Source organism: Callospermophilus lateralis, chromosome 5, assembly GCF_048772815.1.
Source record: "Callospermophilus lateralis isolate mCalLat2 chromosome 5, mCalLat2.hap1, whole genome shotgun sequence".
Lineage (NCBI taxonomy): Eukaryota > Metazoa > Chordata > Mammalia > Rodentia > Sciuridae > Callospermophilus > Callospermophilus lateralis.
The window spans coordinates 43,173,527-43,192,916 of NC_135309.1; the positions used below are offsets into that span (position 1 = coordinate 43,173,527).

Here is a 19,390-nt window from a genome sequence, read left to right on the forward strand (position 1 = left end):
GCCGCGGGACCCGAGGCAGGAGAACCGCTAAGGAGGTCAGCAGCCTCCTCTCGGCCTCCCATCGCTTCCTACCTACGCCCTCTCCAGGATGGGCCGACCCAGGGGGACACACGGCCTCAACCAGCTCGCAGCCGGCACGCAGGAGGCCCAACACCCCGAGAAGCAGCCCAAATAAACCCCATCGAAGAGCCAACCGCCGAGCCCCAGGCTCCCAGGCCACACCCCCGTCTGAGGGCCCAATCAACGTGCTTCTGTGAATAACCGACGCTTCCTTCATTCAGTTACACATCCGGCCTCCTGGGCGTGACCCACGGTCCCCACCTCCGACTCCCCGACCGAGGGCTCGGCCCTAATTGACAATTCGACGTCCTACCCAGGTCTAGAAATTCGAACCTCGGAGTCGAACCCCGCCCTCAGGCCAACCAGGAAGGGGTGACGCGATCAGTCCCGTCCCCCCCGCTCCTCTGAGCCAATCCCTGGCTCTGGAGGCGGTGACGAAGAAGAGGGGGGCTAATGGGAAGACGGCGCGGGGAGCATTCCCTCGGTTATTGGTCGAGTAAAGTAAACAGAGGGCGGGGCGGGGCGGGCCGGCGCCCGGGGGGCCCCGGGAGGGGGCGGAGAGTGCGCGGCGGGCGGCGGCGGCTGCCGGGGAGGCCCGGGAGGCCGCGGCGCGGTCACTGCAAGCCGAGCGGAGCCGCGCCGCGCCGCCCCGCGCCGATCGCACCCGGCCCCGGCTCTACAGAGCTACCCCGGCCGGCGGCGCGGCCCGGTGGGCCCGGCGGCGCAGCAGCCCATGGAGCTCGAGAACATCGTAGCGAACACGGTGCTACTCAAGGCCCGGGAAGGTGAGGCAGCCGGGCGGGCGGCAGGGCCCCGGGATCGCGTGCACACGGCCTCACAGCACAGGCAGGAGCCCCAGCCGCCGGATCTCCTAAGTCCTATGGGCCGCGGGCCCCGCGTCCCGCGCCCCAAACCCAGGCTTGCACGAGCCCTTCCGGCCCGTCGCCCTTCTCCTCCGCACCTGCCCCCGGGAGCTGGGGCCCAGGAAGGGGCGGGGGTCAGACCGCCGCCCTCGCTGCAGTGGGGGAGGGAGTGGTTGTGAGGGGGTGATGGTAGGAGAGAGGAAGGAAGAGGGAAGGGTGAGACCTGAGCCCCATAAGAGCCTCTCTCAGGCCTCTTCCAGGTGAAAGGCCAGAAGATGCCCCACGTGCCCTGGGCCCAGACCCCTGAACTGCACAAAATTACCTTTCCTTAAAGGTCAGAGAATGAATGAACAGTTGCGTAGCACAACTCAACCGACTTGGGGAAACTCCTGGTCATATAAACTACCAACAGCACTGTCACTTGTTAGGAACCCCAGGACACTGAAAACGGGTGAATGGGTCATGGTTTTGCTCTCAGGTAGCCCATGACCCACTGGAACAAACGCAGATAGAAATAAGTAGGAGCCCATTCTGGGCTGGTTAGGCTGGGGAAGCCATTCTGGTGGACCTAGTGTGTGTGTGTGTGTGTGTGTGTGTGTGTGTGTGTGTAGGTCCTCATGGCTCGCACTTCAGATGTTATGAGGCACCTGCAATGTGAGGGTCCTGGGAGACACTGGACCAGACCTGACCCACACTGCCCTGTGGTCAATCTGCCCCTCACCTGCCATAGTCCTCCCCAGTAACATAATCAACAGACACCAGTACTGTGCCCCATCCTGTCCAGGGTGCTGGACAAACAACAGTGAACAAGACCTTTCTTTTTAGAACTCTAGGGCCAGGAAATCCTGCGGTTTTTTCCACTTTTTGCTGGGCTTCCAGGCTGAAAGAGTCGTCTGCTTTGCCTTTCTGTCCCATTTTACAGGTGGGAAAAAAGGCTCAGACCAGAGACTAATCCCAGATCACTGCAGATTGTAATTGCCCAAGGCCTAGGATACAGAATGCCCAGGACTGTCCGTAGGGAAGCTCAGAGGAGCTCCTATCTGGGTGTAGTACCTGGTGTCCTCTGCCTACCCAGTGTGTGTCACCCCAGTGAGATGCTGCCTGGAAATAGGCATGGCAGGCTGGGTCCCTAGTGCCTTGGGAGCTTGTCTTATCTCTTGTCCTTACCGAGCCCAGGGGCTGGGCCTTCCTCTCAGCCTCTGGGGGCATCTGCCGATTCTGTTCTGCCTCGTCATCCAGCCAGCCAGGGAGGAGGGGTGGGGAGAGCCCTGCCAGGCATCCCTTCCTAGGGCTATAGCCAGTTCAGGCCTCAAGCCTGCTGAGGGCATTGCCTTGCCTGGCTACATGGTGTGGGCATCTTTGTCAAGGTCTGTTGGACCCTAAGCAAGGTGCAAGATTGTATGGCCAGATGGGTCTGATGCCTACATTAGGGAATCCTTATCCTGGCTGGTTCTGCCCCTCCCATCTTCATGGCTCTAGGCAAGTCTCTTCTTCCTCAACTTCACTATCCTTTTTTGTGGAATGGTTGGGTGGGATTAGAAAGACTAAAGGATATCCTGATTGGCATTGAGTTCTGAACCCAGACCCATGGAAGAGCTGTGCTAGCTGACAGCTTGGGTCTAGGATCCAGGACCTTTGACAGCTTCCCAAATGATCCGAGTGACCTAAGTCGTTTGGGAAACCCTTGTCATATGTATACAATTGGCATTTAATAAATGCCAGGCATATTTGAAGTGGGAAAGGAACTTGAGTTGTGGGAGCTGTATTCAAATCCTGCCACCATCACCTTCTGGCTCTGGGATTTTGGTCAAACTGTTTCTTTACTCAGAATGTATTTTCTCATGAAATTGGGCCCAATTTGGTAGGACTGCTGTGAGGGTGAAGTGGAACAACACTGGGGGTGTGAGCTTTCCCTCGTATTGCCTCCTTTTCCAGGTGCCCATAAGCATTGGGAGAGTTCTAGGTAGGGTGGAGAGGAGCCCTGTGGAGTCCTCTGTCAGTTTCAGGACAGGATATTTGCATGTGACTCTTTTCTGCCGCCTTGATGTGGCTGGGAGGAGGGGGAGGAGGAAGTAACTAGTGGGGGAAGCAGGAAGATGGAGGGTTGGGTGAGGGACCCGTGGGGGTGGGGGAGGAGTTCCCCTTCTGGGGAGGTCTTGCCCTGGATTAGGGGTGGAGGTTTATTGCTCACTCACAGTGAAGCAATGACTGTGGGGTACAAATGCAGGCTGCAGAAGGGCCACCATCAGGTTTCTCAAGGGGCCCCTGCAACACTTCCTCCTCCAGGCAGCTTCAGTCAGGGAACCCATTGAGGGTCTCAGCCTTGCTCCCCCCCCCACCCAAGGCAGCTCCTCCACCTATACCTACCTCCATCCAGGCTAGATGGAGATAGGGATGGGGAACCTGAAGGGAAACTGAGGTTAGAAAAGGCAAGTGGTTGCTAAGGTTGCCACTAAGTTGTTGGACCTGGGCCCACTGCTTGCTAAAGCCTCCTGAGTGCTGGACACAGACTCCTGATCACTCTCATAATACCTCTGAAGGTAGCTTTGGACTTGAAAGACCCAAAGAGAAATTGAGGGTCATCGAGTGCAAGTGATGGGCCAAGTGTGAATTAGAGATCCATTCCCAAGACTGAGAGGCTAAGACTCAGGCCCCTCCCGCCATTCTCAACCTGATAGCCCACAGGCCACATCTGGCTGGCTCTCTGACATGTTTTATTTATTTGGCTGCAGCAGTTTTTTTGTTTTGTTTTGGGTACCAGGGATTGGACTCAGGGATGCTTAACCACTGAACCACATCCACAGGCCTATTTATTTTTTATTTTGAGACAGGGTCTTGCTAAGTTGCTTAGTGCTTTGCTAAGTTGCTGAGGCTGGCCTTGAATTTGTGATCCTACTGTGTCAGCCTCCCAAGTTGCTGGGATTATAGGTGTGTACCACCCCACCCGGCTTCCCCCCCCCTCTCAATTTTTAATCAATGAAACCAGCATTTCATGTGTTAGTCTAGATTTTTAGCTGCTTTTGAAAATTCAGAAGAACTGGCCAGAGTGGGCCAGCATTCTGTCTAGCAACAACCAGTAAATCATCTGGAGTTGTGTTATAGCTGCCCATGGTGGAAGGGGCATTCCCTGGTGCCTCTTCCAATATGAGTAGCTACAACATCACACTCCCCACCACTCTCTATTGCCTCACATCTGGCCCACATTTTCCTTACCTGTTGGGTTCTGAAGGCATTTCAGCTGCTACTGGGATGTCAGCAGCTATAGACAGGAGATCAGCTAGGTAAAATGAGGCAAGCATCAGGACCGGGAAAGCTCCTGTGTGCAAGGCAGGAGAGGGGGAATCCCGAGTGCCAGCCCTCATGCTGCCACCTTGCTTATGGGCAGAGAGAAGCACAAAGGATAAAACTCTGATGCTCTCCTGATAAAGGCCTGGGAGCTTCCCTGTGACACAGGCTGCTGTCTGCCCCTGGCATCTCTCAAGCTTGTCCCACATGACCTGGAATTGTTCTCTTATGGGCTTTGGCTTCCCACCATTCTGATACCCTTCTCTACTTTCTTCACCTGGGAAGCTCCTACAGACTGGCTGGGAAAAACAATTGAAGCTGAGCTCCTTGCTGGTGTGGTCTTGTTGCCCCTCTTGGCTCTCCCAGCCCCTAACTGGAGGGCCCAGGAGGACCATGTGTGTTTTAGAACATAGCAAGGGCATGCTAGAGTGTGGGGAGGAAGGTCTCCCAGGCAGCCTGTGCCCTGAAGGCCTCGGGACCACTCTGGTGATTGAGTGGAGGCGTGCTGGCAGCCTGACTGAAATGAGACCCAGCATCTGATTGTTTCTACAGGTGGTGGTGGAAATCGAAAAGGCAAGAGCAAGAAATGGCGGCAGATGCTTCAGTTCCCCCACATCAGCCAGTGTGAAGAGCTTCGGCTCAGCCTCGGTGAGGCCCGGGTGGACTCGGGGCTGCTGGAATGGAGGGAACCAGTAATACTAGGGGAGCCTCCTCTGAGAATTTGCCCTACAGCATAGCGGCAAAGTTAGGGGGTCCAGTGACCAGGAAGGTTGAGGCTGCACCACCCAGTCCAGTTTCAGTTCCTGGGCTTGAGATGGGTGAAGGGCAAAGAGAGAACAGGGACTGACTAGGGTTGGTTGAAGTGGGTGTGGAGAGGAGGGCAAGGGCAGATTGGGTGCAATCTGAGAGAAACCAAGGAAGTGCCAGTCCAGGGGAGCAGGGCCCACAAATCCAGAGGGAATAGTTCCCAGGTTGACTGTTAGGAGCCCCAGGCCTGTGCTCATTAGCGCCACCTAGCCAGCCCTGGGGGATGCCCAGCAATGCCACGCAGTGTGACAGGGTTACTTCTGCAAGGGGACAGAAGGGCCTAGGACTCCAGTTCCTGCTTATCTTGCTGGAGGCCCCAGGTCTAAGCAGCACCTATGATTTGCCCAGCCCCTCTGATATCCTGCATGTGGGCTAAGAGTGGGCCATGGTTGCTTCCACTGCCTGGGAAGGAGGCCCAGCTGAGTGTGCAGGAAGCCACAGCTTCCTCTCACACTTTCGCCAGGCAGGCAACAGGTGTGGGCTTGGCCCAGCTGGGGCCGGAACTTCACAGACCGCACCCAGCCCCAGCACTGTGACATATACAAGTTGTGTGAACCAGGAGACTACAGAGGGAAGGAGAGGAGGCCTGGACTCTTGAGCTCAGACTCCTGGCTGTGTGACATTGAGCTAATCAGTTAACTTCTCTGTGCCTCCCAGTCCCAAGTATGTTGAAATAGCAATAAGTGTCCACCTCAGGGTTGTGGTAAGGTTTCTAAAGGAGATAATGGCTGCCACGCTGAAGGGCTGGAAGCTGTTGTTGGGGCCCAGGGCCTGGCAGTATGGGCAGGAGCATCCTGCCAGTGAGCTCCAGGTTTGTGACCCCAGCAGCTCCCATCTCGGCCTGCAGAGCGTGACTACCACAGCCTGTGTGAGCGGCAGCCCATCGGGCGCCTGCTGTTCCGTGAGTTCTGCGCCACGAGGCCTGAGCTGACCCGCTGCACTGCCTTCCTGGACGGGGTGGTGAGTGCAGCTTGCCCTGGGGCCCAGCCCAACTCTGAGGGCAGATGGAGGTCCCAGCCACTGTCCTATTTCCCCATACCTATTGCCCCACTCAAACCCCAAGCTGCCCTACCTTCTACCCTACAGGCTGAGTACGAAGTGACCCCTGACGAGAAGCGGAAGGCATGTGGGCGGCGGCTAATGCAGAATTTTCTGAGCCACACGGTGAGTGAACAGTGATGAAGAGATGACGGCGGCTGGCAGGGCTCAGTGACAACAGGGAGAGGAGTGACCACAGCCTGGGCAGTGAGTGCCTTGGAGCTGCTCCAGACAACACTGTGGGCATGGAGCCCAGAGGGTGGGCCAGGGCCAGACCCAGGCCAGGCGGGCTGCCAGCACTTCTCCCTCACCCGGCCTCAAGGGGAGTAGCCAGAAGAGAGTCCAGCAACCTGAGACCAGCTAGTGCACCACCCGACTGCTGCTATCCCTAGTGCTGGCAGAGAGCCCTGGCTCTGCCCTGGGAGTGAGCAGCCATCCAATGGAGCCCCCTGCACTGACCTGTCCTGGCCTGTCCCCAGGGTCCTGACCTCATCCCTGAGGTTCCCCGGCAGCTGGTTACTAACTGCGCCCAGCGGCTGGAGCAGGGGCCCTGCAAAGACCTCTTCCAGGAGCTGACCCGGTAAGCCACGCTGCCCTCAAGCTTGAAATTGTGCCCCAAAGAGGGGGGGCTTCTTTGTGCCCAGAGGACTGGTCTTGACCTTGGTAGTTTGTAGCATCCTTAGTTTCAGCACAGGATGAACATGTCTCTCCTCAGTGGGTTGGCGGGAGGGTTGGCCAAGGATAAGGCTTTGTGGGCTGAGCATGCACATCACAGGAGGCCTGGGCCATCAAGCTGAGAATCTGGGGTGTCAGGCTGACCTTTGGGTTGGTCCTTCCAACAGGCTGACCCACGAGTACCTGAGCATGGCCCCTTTTGCCGACTACCTCGACAGCATCTACTTCAACCGATTCCTGCAGTGGAAGTGGCTGGAAAGGTGAGTTCCTCCCGAGTTGGGCAAGGACAGGCCAGGTTGTGGAGATGCTTCATGGGCCTTTGCTCCCTTATCTGTTGCCCACAGGCAGCCAGTGACCAAAAACACCTTCAGGCAGTACCGAGTCCTGGGCAAAGGTGGCTTTGGGGAGGTGAGTGGCCAGGCCAGTGCCCTTGGCAGAGTACCCTAGTTCAAGCCCTACACTACCAGCAAGAGCATGACTGGCTCTCATGTCCTGCTTCTACCTGGCCACAGGTGTGTGCTTGCCAGGTGCGTGCAACAGGCAAGATGTATGCCTGCAAGAAGCTGGAGAAAAAGCGGATCAAGAAGCGGAAAGGGGAGGCCATGGCACTAAATGAGAAGCAGATCCTGGAGAAAGTGAACAGTAGGTTTGTAGTAAGTACAGAAAGGAGACCCCTCCCTTCCATTCGCCATGCTGGCTCATCTTGCCCTCAACAGGCATAAAGTTCCTTGCCTCTAACAAAGGGACTACCCTCTCCCTGTCCTGCCCCCTCTGATAACACCTCCTCGCTCTGGGCGATGCCAAAAGAGTATTGACAGGCCAGAGTATCCTAAGGAGTGACACTCAGAAGGATATTTTGGGCAACTGGCATTAGCCTGGCCCTTGGGTGCCCCACAGCTCCTACCTGAGGTTTCGGGTCCCCTGGCCACAGGTGAGCTTAGCCTATGCCTATGAGACCAAGGACGCACTGTGCCTCGTGCTGACACTGATGAATGGAGGCGACCTCAAGTTCCACATCTACCACATGGGCCAGGCTGGCTTTCCTGAAGCACGAGCTGTCTTCTACGCTGCTGAGATCTGCTGTGGCCTAGAGGACCTGCACCGGGAGCGGATTGTGTACAGGTGGGGAGGAGCTGCCTCAGGCAGTGGTGCCGGGGCTTGGCCCTTCCCAGCAAGGGGCTGCAGCTGGGTACAGTTGAAGGTAGGGGCGCTGAGGCTGCGGATCGAGCCAGGCGGTGGAAGGATGTTGGTGTGCTAGGGCTGCGACCACACACGACCTGGGCCAGCTCTGGGCCCAGCACTCTCCTTACACTGAATGGACTTGAGTGGCTCAGACTTAGGTTTTGGGGGCTGGCTGACTCACTTACGAATCTTGATTTTGACAGACTTCTTTGTGTGGCCTTGAGTCAGTGAGCTCTTTGCTCCCTACACTATTCCTTTGGAAATGGCAGACTGCCGCTCCTAACTCACAGGCTGGCCCAGTAGTAGAGAGCTCTGTTATTATAGTTGTTGCTGATGAGTTCATTTGAGCCTCCTAACATCCCATGAGGGGATGGATAGGTAGCCCCATCTGACAGAGGAAAGGTAGAGTCAGCCACAAACAGGAGGGAGCTCCTTGACACCAGCTGTGAACGAGACTGCTGGTGGTGTCTGTGGAGTTCCCCACTCGTGGCTGCGTTTTACTTGCCTACAAAGTTTCTTGGAGTCCTAGCTTGGTAGAGCCTTCATCTGTTCTCCTGAGTCAGGGCTACTACAGGAGGTCAGGGGCAGGGCTCCCTCTTACCCTGGTACCAAATAGGTCCTAAACATTGCTCCACATCTAATCCCAGGGGCCAAGTGAGCTAGAAGGGACTGGCCCTGTGTGGCTTTCTAACAACCTAAGTAGCACCTGACCCTGCTCTTCTCTTCCCATAGGGACCTGAAGCCAGAGAACATCCTACTGGATGACCACGGTGGGTGGGGCAGCACAGAGGTGAGGTGGGGTGGGGTGGGAAGGCCTGGCCTCTTAATAGGCCTACCTACTTCTCCCCACCCCCCATTCAGGTCACATCCGCATCTCTGACCTGGGACTGGCTGTGCATGTACCAGAAGGCCAGACCATCAAAGGCCGGGTGGGCACCGTGGGCTACATGGGTGAGTCTCCCTGTGCCCCATCACACCAACCTCCTGGGTTCCCTCAGTGTCCTGGGTCTAGCCCACCCACTCCTGTATGGAGGTCTCTTGTGCCTTAGGGAGTAGAGAGCCCACATTGGTGTTCCTCTTTTGTAGATGAGGAGACCAAGAGCCAGCCAGAGTCTCACATTGTGAATCAATATCATTCATTCCCTAAATACTTATGAAGCACTACTTTTGGCTTGATCTGCAGGTGGCTACCAGGGAAGGGGGCGAAGGGAATCGAATCTGTTGCCCTCCCTTGAGTTGCCCATGCTTGGAGTAGGCATCCCTATCTGTGGTACAGACCAGTGTAGGGCTGAAAATGTGACCCCACAGTGGACATAGTCGGGGCTCTACAGGCTCCACCCCTTGCTTGTCCTGTGCCCTTGGGCTATGCGCTCCACTTCTCCTGCCTCTCTTCTACTGCTAAAGGATTATCTGTACTGCCTCCCGGTAGCCTTGAGATGAAAAGAGATACTGAGTGGAGGGGAACTCCCAGGTGCCTTCCTGGGCTATTTGAAGGGATCAGCAAGTAGGAGTTTCTGCCCTCTCTCTTTTTTCCCTTAGGAAATCCAGAAGCTGCAAGCCAGTAGCTACATGGGCCCCATTTGTCATATTTGTATTGAAGTCAAATTGTTTTTAAAACAATTCTAATTGGTTGCCAACATTTCATAAGCCAGACAGCCTCATATAAAAATGATTTCTGGGCTGGGTTTGTAGCTCAGTGGTAGAATACTTACTAAGCATATGGAAGACCCTGGCTTTGATTCCTAGCACCACAAAGAAAAAAACAAAACAAGACCTTGGGATCCTGGGTGCCTCTGCAGGGCCACATCAACTCCCTTTGATGGGGTGTGTGTTCTATACTCGCCAAGTCACTATCAAGTTGATGTTGCCTGCTAGGCCAGTGGGTATTTGAGTTGATCCCCCAATTTCATGGGCATTCCTGGGGCCTGAAGGGTCTGTTCCCTGCCACCTACCCAGCCCTGGCTCCTGTGCCCCTTGCCCAGCTCCAGAGGTGGTAAAGAACGAGCGGTACACATTCAGCCCTGACTGGTGGGCATTAGGCTGCCTCCTGTATGAGATGATCGCAGGCCAGTCGCCCTTCCAGCAAAGGAAAAAGAAGATCAAGCGGGAGGAGGTGGAGCGGCTGGTGAAGGAAGTGCCTGAGGAGTATTCTGAGCGCTTTTCCCCGCAGGCCCGTTCACTCTGCTCCCAGGTACTGCAGCAAGGGGGAGGCCTGACTGACCAGGGCTGGAGTTGGGGCACCTCACCACCCTGCCCACCCAAGGGCACCCTGACCATCCCTGCCCTGCCATAGCTTCTCTGCAAAGACCCTGCGGAGCGCCTAGGGTGTCGTGGGGGTGGCGCTCGAGAGGTGAAGGAGCACCCCCTTTTCAAGAAACTGAACTTCAAGCGGCTGGGAGCTGGCATGCTGGAACCGCCCTTTAAGCCTGATGTGAGTGCCTTTCACTCCTGCTGAGGGCAGGGCCAAGTAGGGCTGGGGCTGGGGTCCCGTGGAGTAGTGGTCAAAACATCTGCAGTGCAGATGTTGGAAAATCCAATCTTATGACTTAGCTAAGTATACATACACACACACACTTCACTCGATTCATAAGAATGAAAAAACCTCAGGATAGGTTTGGCTTTTGGTATATCTGGATGGAGGGATGAAGGTGGAATGACTCCAGTAGTACTGAAGGAATTCATTTTTCTCCCTCCACAATGTACTGTTGATTATATAGTCTTCACTGTCAGGTGGCTCTCCTCAGGGCGTGGCAAGAGTGACCTCCAGCAGTTCAGGCCCACATCCTTCCAGTTCAGTCTTCCCCATAGATAGAATTTCTTGCCTAGAGATTTCAAAAGAAATACCAAAGGGGAAAAATCCTCAGGCTGATGTTCATTGCCTCTGAGTGGGAATGATCCATCTCCCAAAGGAAAACCCAGATGGAGGTGCCAGTGGGGGGATTTATTAAGTATCTCGTGGGTCAAGCACCCTGCAAGCAAAAATATCTTTTAGTCATCAGATTCCAAGTGGCAGAAGCCCAATGCAAACTTACTTAAGTCTAATAAGGAGTTTATTGGTTCCTTTGGCAAGAAAGTTCCTGAGTAGGGTCAACATCAGGGTTTCATGCTGTGTTGCCAACTCTCCATCCCTTGGCTCTACTTCAACCTGTTGACTGTATCCCTCTCTCTGAATTCAGGCTACTTTGTGTGTAATATTACAGGAAAGGTTCTGATTGGCCAGGATTAGGACATGTGTTTGCTCTATAAAGGTTGGGTCCTGTGGGGCTGGGATTGTAGTTCAGTGGTAGAGCGTTTGCCTGGCATGTGTGAGACCCTGGGTTCAATCCTCAGCACCACATAAAAATAAATAAATAAACAAAATAAAAATATTGTGCCCATGTATAACTAAAAAAAAATTTTTTTTTTTTTAAATTGGGTCCTGTGATTGACAGTTCATCAGGAGCACTGGGGAGACTAGAAGATGATAGGCAGGCTGGGTTGATTGCTGCCAGCCACATTTAGTTTTACAAATACATAAGTGCTCAGACTTTGAAAATAATAAGGTCCATAGGACCCAAGTCTGTCTTTATGTTCTATCGAGAAGGCACACCAAAATAACCAATAAATTAGAAAGAATTTCAGGTACCGCTAAGTGCAACAAAGAAAAATAAAACAGGCTAAGAAGGCAGAGAGTGATGGGGTGGGGGCATCATAGTTTTAGACAGGGGGATCTTTGATGGTTAAGCAGAAACTGGAAATGTGTGAGGGAGAGAGCCAGGCCAAGATATAAGCATTACAGGCAGAAAGAGCAGCTAGGTGTTGAGGTCCTGGGGAAGAGAACAGTCTAGTGTGATGAAACACAGTGAGGAGACCAGTGTGCCTGGAGCAAATATATGCAGGGAAAGAGGAACATGAGCCCCAAATGACGGAGCTTTGGAAGTTTGAGCAGGAATGTAAAGTGTAGGGAGTGGATCCATGGAGGGTGTGGGTATAAGTGGGGAGGCCAGCTAGGGAGCTGCTGCCTCTGTATCTTGTGTAGTAGGTCTCCATGGAATGCTGAAGCGTGGGTGTTGTCCTGGGCTAGCACTTGAACCAAGTGGGCCTGACTTCCATCAGCCTGCCTCTGAGACTGCTTCCTATGCACATCATCTTAAGTTGAAATAATCTCACTGCTTGTGGTCTTTAGTTCAAAGTTAGAGATAAAATCAGTGCCTTGGAGCTTAATGTTTTAGGAGCAATAGATGAAAAGCAAGCTTGATGATGATATATTTTTTTAAGAGCTTTATTGAGGATTAATTCACATACCGTACAGTTCACACATATAAAGGATGCAGTTCAGTAGCTTTTATTAGAGTGATACAGACATCACCACAATAAGTTTTAGAATATTTTCATTACCCAGCCAAAACAAAAAACCCTATACCCACTAGCAGTCATTCTCCATTCTTCTCTCCCCCAGTCCTTGTTAATCATTAATCTACTTTCTGTCTGTATATATTTGCCTATTCTGGATGTTTCATATGTGTGAGTGGAATCATAAAAGATATGGTCTTCTGTGACTGGCTTCTATTACTTAGCATGTTTTTAAGGTTCATCCATGTTAGCGTATAGCAATATTGATAATATTCCATTGTTTGGATAATACCTCATTTATTTATTTTTCTCCTTTTATTTGGTTTGTTTATTTAATTAATTTATTTATTTTTTGGTACTGGGGATTGAACTCAGGGGCACTTGACCACTGAGCTACACCCCCAGCCCTATTTTGTATTTTGAGACAGGGTCTCACTGAGTTGCTTAGTGGCTCACTTTTTGCTGAGGCTGCCTTTGAACTTGTGATCCTCCTACCTCAGCCTCCCAAGTCACTGGGATTATAGGTGTGCACCACCGTGCCCGGCCGTATTTATTTATTTTAATGTGGTGCTGGGGATTGAACCAAGGGCCTCATGCATGCTAGGCAAGTGCTTTACCACTGAGCTATCTCCCCGGGCCTAACTCATTTGTTTATTCAAATCAGTTGGTAGACATTAGAGCCATTTCCACCTTTTTGGTTATTATGAACAATGATATTCTTTTTTTTTGAGATGGGTTCTCACTGTGTTGTCCAGGGTAGTCTTGAACTTGTGAACTCAAGGGATTCTCCTGCCTCAGCCTTCTGAGTAGCTAGGTCTGCAGGTGCTCACGACTGTGCCTGGCTGCTGTGAACATTCCTGTACAAGTTTTTGTGTGGACAGATGTTGATATTTCCTCTTGGTATATACCTAGGTATAGAATTACTAGGTCATATGTTAACATGATTTACCTTTTAAAGGATACTGTCAGATTTTTCATAAAAGTAGATGCACCATTTTTAAAAATATATATATATTTTTTAGTTGTAGATGGGTGCAATTTTATTTTACTTATTTATTGATTTTTATGTGATGCTGAGGATCAAACCCAGTGCCTCACATGTGCTAGGCAAGTGCTCTACCACTGAGCCACAACCCCAGCCCTATGGATGCACCATTTTACATGATGATGAGGAGATGTGTGCAAATGACCTGGGGATTAAATCCAGGGCCTTGTGTTTATTAAGCTCGGCCCTATCACTGAGCTATACCCCCAATCTCATGATTATTATTATTATTATTATTTTTGGTGCTATGTGTAGAACCACTGAGCCACATTTCTAGGCCTTTTTATTTTTTATTTTGAGACGGGGTTTCATTATGTTGCTTAGGGCTTCACTGAGTTTCTGAAACTGGCTTTAAAATTGCAATCCTCTTGCCTCAGCCTCCCCAGCCACTGGGATAACAGGCATGGGCCACCATGTCTGGCTCATAATATTTTAATTGACATCCTTAATGGTAGGATTTGAAAGACAGCATAAAGATGGAAAAGAAAGTGGCTTTCTGATGCTAAGGTGCAGGGGCCTGGGAAGATTGTTGGAGACTCATTCCGGCCCTCTGGTTGGCTATGAGGGGGGATGGAGCAAGCCTCTGGACATCTCAGGGTGGGAACCCATCCATTTCAGGCCCAGCATAAGGAAGCCAACTGAGATTCAGCGTGTAATTCTCCCTAGCCTGCACTCCTCACCCCCAGGCTGGTGAGAGAGTGGCCCAGTATCAAGTCTGTACACAGCCACATTCAGTCATTGATCAGTGAGGGATAATGAAGCCAGTTTACAGAGAAAAAGGACTGCTGTGCTTAGCAAGTGTATGGGGTACCTGGTTGCTTAGTCTAGACCCCAGATTCTGCTGGTATTGAAGCAGAACCAGACCAAGGGCCAGAGGGAGAATCAAGGCTGAGCTGCCTTCCTTGTGTGTGTGTGTTTCCTATCTGACTACTTCCTTTGTGCCCCCAGCCCCAGGCTATTTATTGCAAGGATGTTCTGGATATTGAACAATTCTCCACAGTTAAAGGTGTGGAGCTGGAGCCCACCGACCAGGATTTCTACCAGAAGTTTGCCACTGGCAGTGTGCCCATCCCTTGGCAGAACGAGGTGGGGGTCTGTCCTGCTGGGATGGGGTGGGTTCCAGGGGTCTGGCCCTGGGGGCAACTCTCTCAGTTGCCTGTTTCTCAGTAGATGGTGGAGACTGAGTGCTTCCAGGAGCTGAATGTTTTTGGGCTGGATGGCTCAGTTCCTCCAGACCTGGACTGGAAAGGCCAGCCGCCTGCACCCCCCAAGAAAGGACTGCTGCAGAGACTCTTTAGTCGCCAGGTAAGCCCTGACAGTGTACTAATTGGGCCCCCAGCCTGGCTCTAGGGGACACTGGTGGGAGGCAGAGCCGGTGCCCGCTTGCACTGGATGTGGGCATCCTCCAGCCCTGCCAGCGGTGCCCAGGGTCTCTGGCCTCATTCCCACCTGTCCCCTACCCTTGGCTGGGCTCATGGCCTCTTTTCTCTTTCCAGAGGTGAGCAGTGTGGGCTCCCCATGGGTTGGCCTTCCTGCCCAGCCTTGGGGAGCCCCAGGCAGCCCTTCCATGGCAGAGGAGAGATGTGGGAGAAAGAAGTCTGGTGCCCGCTCCTCTATCCCCTTCCCCGCTGCTGCAGTTCCCTGCACCCTGTCCCCTTCAAGCTGCTAGCCTTGCTTAGCTGCCTGTCTCCCCATGCCATGCCTTTGGACAATGGCCTTGCCCTGGCAGGTCCTGGGGTCTCTCTAGTCCACCTTATTTTATTTTTTTGCTGGAAGCCTATGCCCTGACACCTACCCATGTGTGGCCTGATCTGCTGCTCCAGGCCTCTCATGGGACCCTCTTCTCCAGAACATGACCCCAGGCAGCTCCCAGCCTGCTCAGGCAGAGCTGGCCCCTTGCGACATCACAGGTGGTTAATGGCGCCCACTCTGCCTCTCTCCCTCCGTGTCTTCCCTGTCCCTCCAGGATTGCTGTGGGAACTGCAGCGACAGTGAGGAAGAACTCCCCACCCGCCTCTAGTCCCCAGCCTGAGGCCCCCACCGGCGATTGGCGGTAGCAGCTACTCTGAACGCTGTTTACAGTTTTGCACAGTGGTCTTCCCCATTGTCCACTCAAGTCGTGGCCTGGGGAACACAGCCGGAGCTGTCCCCAGTGTCCTCTGCCCCTCAGCCCCTGGCCTGGCTGAGTTTGGCAAGGATTGGGCCGTCCCTGGGACAAAGGTGCGTCCCTTCAGCTCTTCTCCAGAGCTCGGGGCTTTCTGTATTTATGTATTTGTACGAGTGTCTATCGCAACCAGAGCGCTCTTAATTCCCACCCCAGACCAGCGCCCTGGCTTCCCCTCCTCTGTGTAGCCAGCCCTGGTCAGGAGAGCTGGGAGCTGGTAGAGGAGTTACTGCCAAACGAGGCTTCTCAGGCCCAGCTCAGATCGCCTGAGGCTGGACCAGGCCATACCCTTGAGTCCCCAGCACTGCACTGGCCACCACCAACCTCCAAATGACAGTTGTGCCTGCCCCCACTGTCCTGGGCTCAGGCCACCACCATTTCAGACCCAATACTGTCCCTTCAAGCACTTGTTAGAGCTGGATCTGGGGCTTCAGTGTCCCCTAGGCCTGTGCCAAAGTGTGACCAGAGATTGGGCTGACCATGAGAGCCATCAGTCCACTGCCCAGGTTGTCCCAGATGGGTCTTTCTCTGCCTTCCAGCTCCCAGGGCACTTTGTCTCTTATGCTGGGCCCTGTCCTGAAGACACCTCTTCAGAAATGCTCCAGCTCAGACCATAGGAGGGTGTGGGGTGTCCCTGGCCAAACCTCCATCATTCCAGAATCTCTTCATAACAACAGACACACGTGCCCAGCAATAATCCGCCCTCCCTGTGTGTGCCCATGGGGAGCGTGTGTGTGTGTGTGTGTGTGTGTGTGTGTGTGTGTGTGTAACTGTGTGAAGGGGGCAAGGTAAGGCTGTGCCTGTGCCCCAGGTCCCAGCCCTGGTCCTTCCCAGACTGTGATGACCATCCTGGTCCCAGTGTTAGGGTAACATGGGATTATAGGGCCCTAGATTTTTCCATATTTAAAGCCAATTTTTATTACTCATTTTGTCCAATGTAAGCTGCCACGTGTCTCTGTGAATACAGTCTGAGCACATACCTAGCCAGCTGCCCCTGCCTGCCTCTTTCTTGCTTCTGGTGTTCGAGGGGGTCTTCCTGCTTCTCTGGTCCAGAGAAGTAAGAAAGGATTGGAGGTGGACCTGGTAGGGCTATGAGGGGCTGCTCTTCCAAGTCCCTAGGACAAATCTTGGGGTAGACTTTGCAGGTAGCCTTGGTGTGGCCTTTGGGCTCATCCATTGGTGTTTTTCAGCTTCCTAAATGGGATGGGGCCTGAGGAAGGAAACCTCCGTTCCCCCTGGGGTGTGGATTTGGCTGGTCTGCTTTTGAGCTTTTCAAAGCCAAGGTGATCTGCCTTAATGTGAACTTGCAACAGCTTAGGGAGCCAGGTGAGAGCTGCTATTAGGAACACTTGTCTCTGGTCTCCTAACTTGGCCCCCTGTTATGTACCTGGCCCTGGGTTGGTGCATGAGACCCATCTCAGTTTTGCCCTTGAAACATTAAATGTGGGCGATGATACTGGAAAGAAGGCCTTCAGGGTTTCTGTAGGTAATGGTTAGCCAGGCTTGAAAGAGAGGCACATGGAGAACAAAAGGGATTGGGGAGAACATCGCAGGGGACCACCTGTGTAAATACTTAGGGGCCAGAGCTGTTTGATTACAAGTTTGTCTCAGACTGCAAACCCATCACTGCTTGGTAGCTTTCCAGTGTCCCCAGCCACCAAGAATGCCCTGTAAGATTTGCTTCTTACCTCTGGCCTAAGTACCTAGGGCTGCAGAAGCCACTTGAGCTTTGCAGTTGACAGTTGTGGGTTCATGTTACAGCCTTGGCAACTTTTCAAGCTGACTTTGCACAGGCCCTTCCCTTAACTAGGAAGATAGTTGTGATGGCTATCACCCTGCAGGGCCGCTGGGGCTGTAGCTCAGTGGTGAGCACTTGCCTAGCGTGCTTGAGATCCTGGGGCCTTCGGTTCAATCCCGAGTGCTGAAGGAAGAGACCAGCAGCCAGTGATCACTTGATCACTGTCAGGACTTCCAGCTAGAGGAATGGGTGCTGGTTACCAAGCTGAGCAACTATCATAAGAGCAGCCAAAAGATGCCCAGCACCAATTCAGCAGAAAGGACCCCTTTTTGGTGTATGGAGTATTTGCTGGGATTGCTCCAGGTCTCCCATGGGAAAATGACCATTGTAGGGTGGGAATTGAAACCAGGTGAGAATAGGAAAGCCAGATCATGTTCATGAGGCATGAGGTTGGGGCCTGAGGTGTATTTCTCTTGCTGCACCAGGATCTGCTTGGGGGTGAAATGGGTTAGATAGGAATCAGACCCTTTCCCAAGCTCCCCCTTGAGTGAGGAAAGAATCTACAGAACGTGACTAAGGTTAAGCTCACCTGAAATCCTTACAAGGGGAAACTCCCAGAATTCATTTCCCAATAAGCCTTTGCTAAGCTCACCTCCTCTCCACCCAGCTCTACTGTGGGAACTGGGGACCCAGATGGAAATGAGGTCCCTGCCAGCTTAGAGCTCAGTCTGGTAGGCAGGCAGACGTGAGAACAGTGACACCTAGTGTGATCAGCACTGCAACAGAGAGGGCTGGGGCTGGGGGGCAACACCAAGCAGGGAAAGCCCTTAGGCCTTGAAGATGTCAGAGTTGGTACTGTCCAGGACACAGGACCATATTGATGGTCTTAGGGCTGCTAGTGGTTTAGAATGGCTGAGCGTGGGGCAGGGTGGAAAAAAAGGAGTGGCTGCAGCTGAGGTCAATACTTTCAAAGCTCTCTAGCTTTGAAAGACATGTTAAGGATGTGGGGCCTCATCTGGCAGGTGAGGGAATCCCTGAAGGGTTTTGACTGGTTGTGTTGGTTTGTCCCAGTAGCTATAGAAGCACCCCAAGTTTCCCTTGAGGAGCCCCTTCTCATTCTGTGTGGCTTAGATGGTGCTGGACTTGCACTCTTTGCATATAGGTACACTAGACATACCTAGTATGTGTGACCTGGGGAGGAATGGCACTGTCTTCCAGATATCTTGATATTAAAGGACATAGGGGAGCTCAGACAAGAAGGGCCAGAGGTATCAGTTGCAGACTCCCTTCTCAACAGGAAAGTAGATGGCAAGAAACACTCATCAAGGCATGACTACCAGAAACAAGATGCTAAGCCATTTGTGCTTTGGCGTCATTGAACCAGACTCAGCCCAAGGAGTCCCAATAGCCAGGCTGGAAACGTGCTTAATGTTCAAAGGGGGAGCAGAGTACTTGGGTTCAGAGGTGTCCACCATGATGGTACCCAAAGTGATCGGGCAGTGACTTCCTCCAATGGAATCTGGGTGTTCATATCCAAAGAAAAAGGAACAGAAACTGGGTAGCCACTTGGAATACATCCCCTCCCCCAAGGCATGTACTCCTGGATTGGTTCACTGCTGCACACTTGGCCAAACGAATCCAAAAAAGAATCATTGTGGTGTTTTTGGTTTGCTTGTTTGCTTTTTGCTAGAATTATTGGGAAAGAAAGGGAGTTCTCTTTCCTCTGGGGATGAATAGCAGGATATAAGCCTTGGAGGTCTCCCGACTACTTGGGGACAACTTGTCCTAGGATGATGCAAACAGGAGAAAGTAGATGGCAAGAAACAAATACATGCCCGATGCTGTTACTGAAACAACTAGAATCAATCGTCACCAAATGGAGAATCTAGCCCTTGATTCTCATTTCCAGTTACATGACACAGACCCTGTGGGCTCAAGCCTATATATTTTAGAGTCCTGTCCCTTGAAACCTCAACTCCCAACTGATATGGTGATGAAGAGTTCTTTTGGTAGATCACCCTAACTGTCATAGAGAAGCTGGAGTAGAAACAGAATAGGTTAAAAGACCAGGGCACCCAGATTCATAGTAGCCTCTATCAGGCCACCTCAGGGTGGGGCCCTAGGATCATCTCTTTCTCATGGGGCCAAGGCTATAGACTCCGCACTTGTTCCTCCCCCCTATGTTTCTTCCTAGCAGGCAA

General features: G+C 52.7%; 1 protein-coding gene across 5 annotated transcripts; it reads left to right on the forward strand.

Moving 5' to 3' along the window:
* The first annotated feature begins 640 nt into the window (after positions 1-640).
* Grk6 (G protein-coupled receptor kinase 6) lies at positions 641-17,525 on the forward strand. Of its 5 annotated transcripts, XM_076856610.1 has the most exons (17): positions 641-845; positions 4,761-4,856; positions 5,863-5,975; positions 6,102-6,179; positions 6,533-6,633; positions 6,896-6,988; positions 7,073-7,136; positions 7,241-7,381; positions 7,660-7,850; positions 8,643-8,680; positions 8,772-8,861; positions 9,893-10,101; positions 10,204-10,341; positions 14,236-14,373; positions 14,458-14,592; positions 14,706-14,707; positions 15,254-17,525. In XM_076856610.1, the coding sequence occupies exons 1-17, from the start codon at positions 794-796 to the stop codon at positions 15,342-15,344; spliced, it is 1,770 nt and encodes a 589-aa protein (XP_076712725.1). In that variant the 5' UTR covers positions 641-793; the 3' UTR covers positions 15,345-17,525. The 5 variants fall into 5 exon arrangements, with proteins under 5 accessions (XP_076712725.1, XP_076712721.1, XP_076712722.1 ...); XM_076856606.1 differs by lacking the exon at positions 14,706-14,707; XM_076856607.1 differs by lacking the exons at positions 14,706-14,707; positions 15,254-17,525 and adding an exon at positions 14,784-15,246.
* Positions 17,526-19,390: the final 1,865 nt, after the last annotated feature.

Bases quoted from the DNA above. Each gene is read 5' to 3' on its own strand.
- Grk6 (XM_076856610.1), top strand. From the start codon at position 794: ATGGAGCTCGAGAACATCGTAGCGAACACGGTGCTACTCAAGGCCCGG. The intron at 6,180-6,532 runs GTGAGTGAACAG...GCCTGTCCCCAG, and splicing joins AGAATTTTCTGAGCCACACG to GGTCCTGACCTCATCCCTGA. The intron at 10,342-14,235 runs GTGAGTGCCTTT...TTGTGCCCCCAG, and splicing joins AACCGCCCTTTAAGCCTGAT to CCCCAGGCTATTTATTGCAA.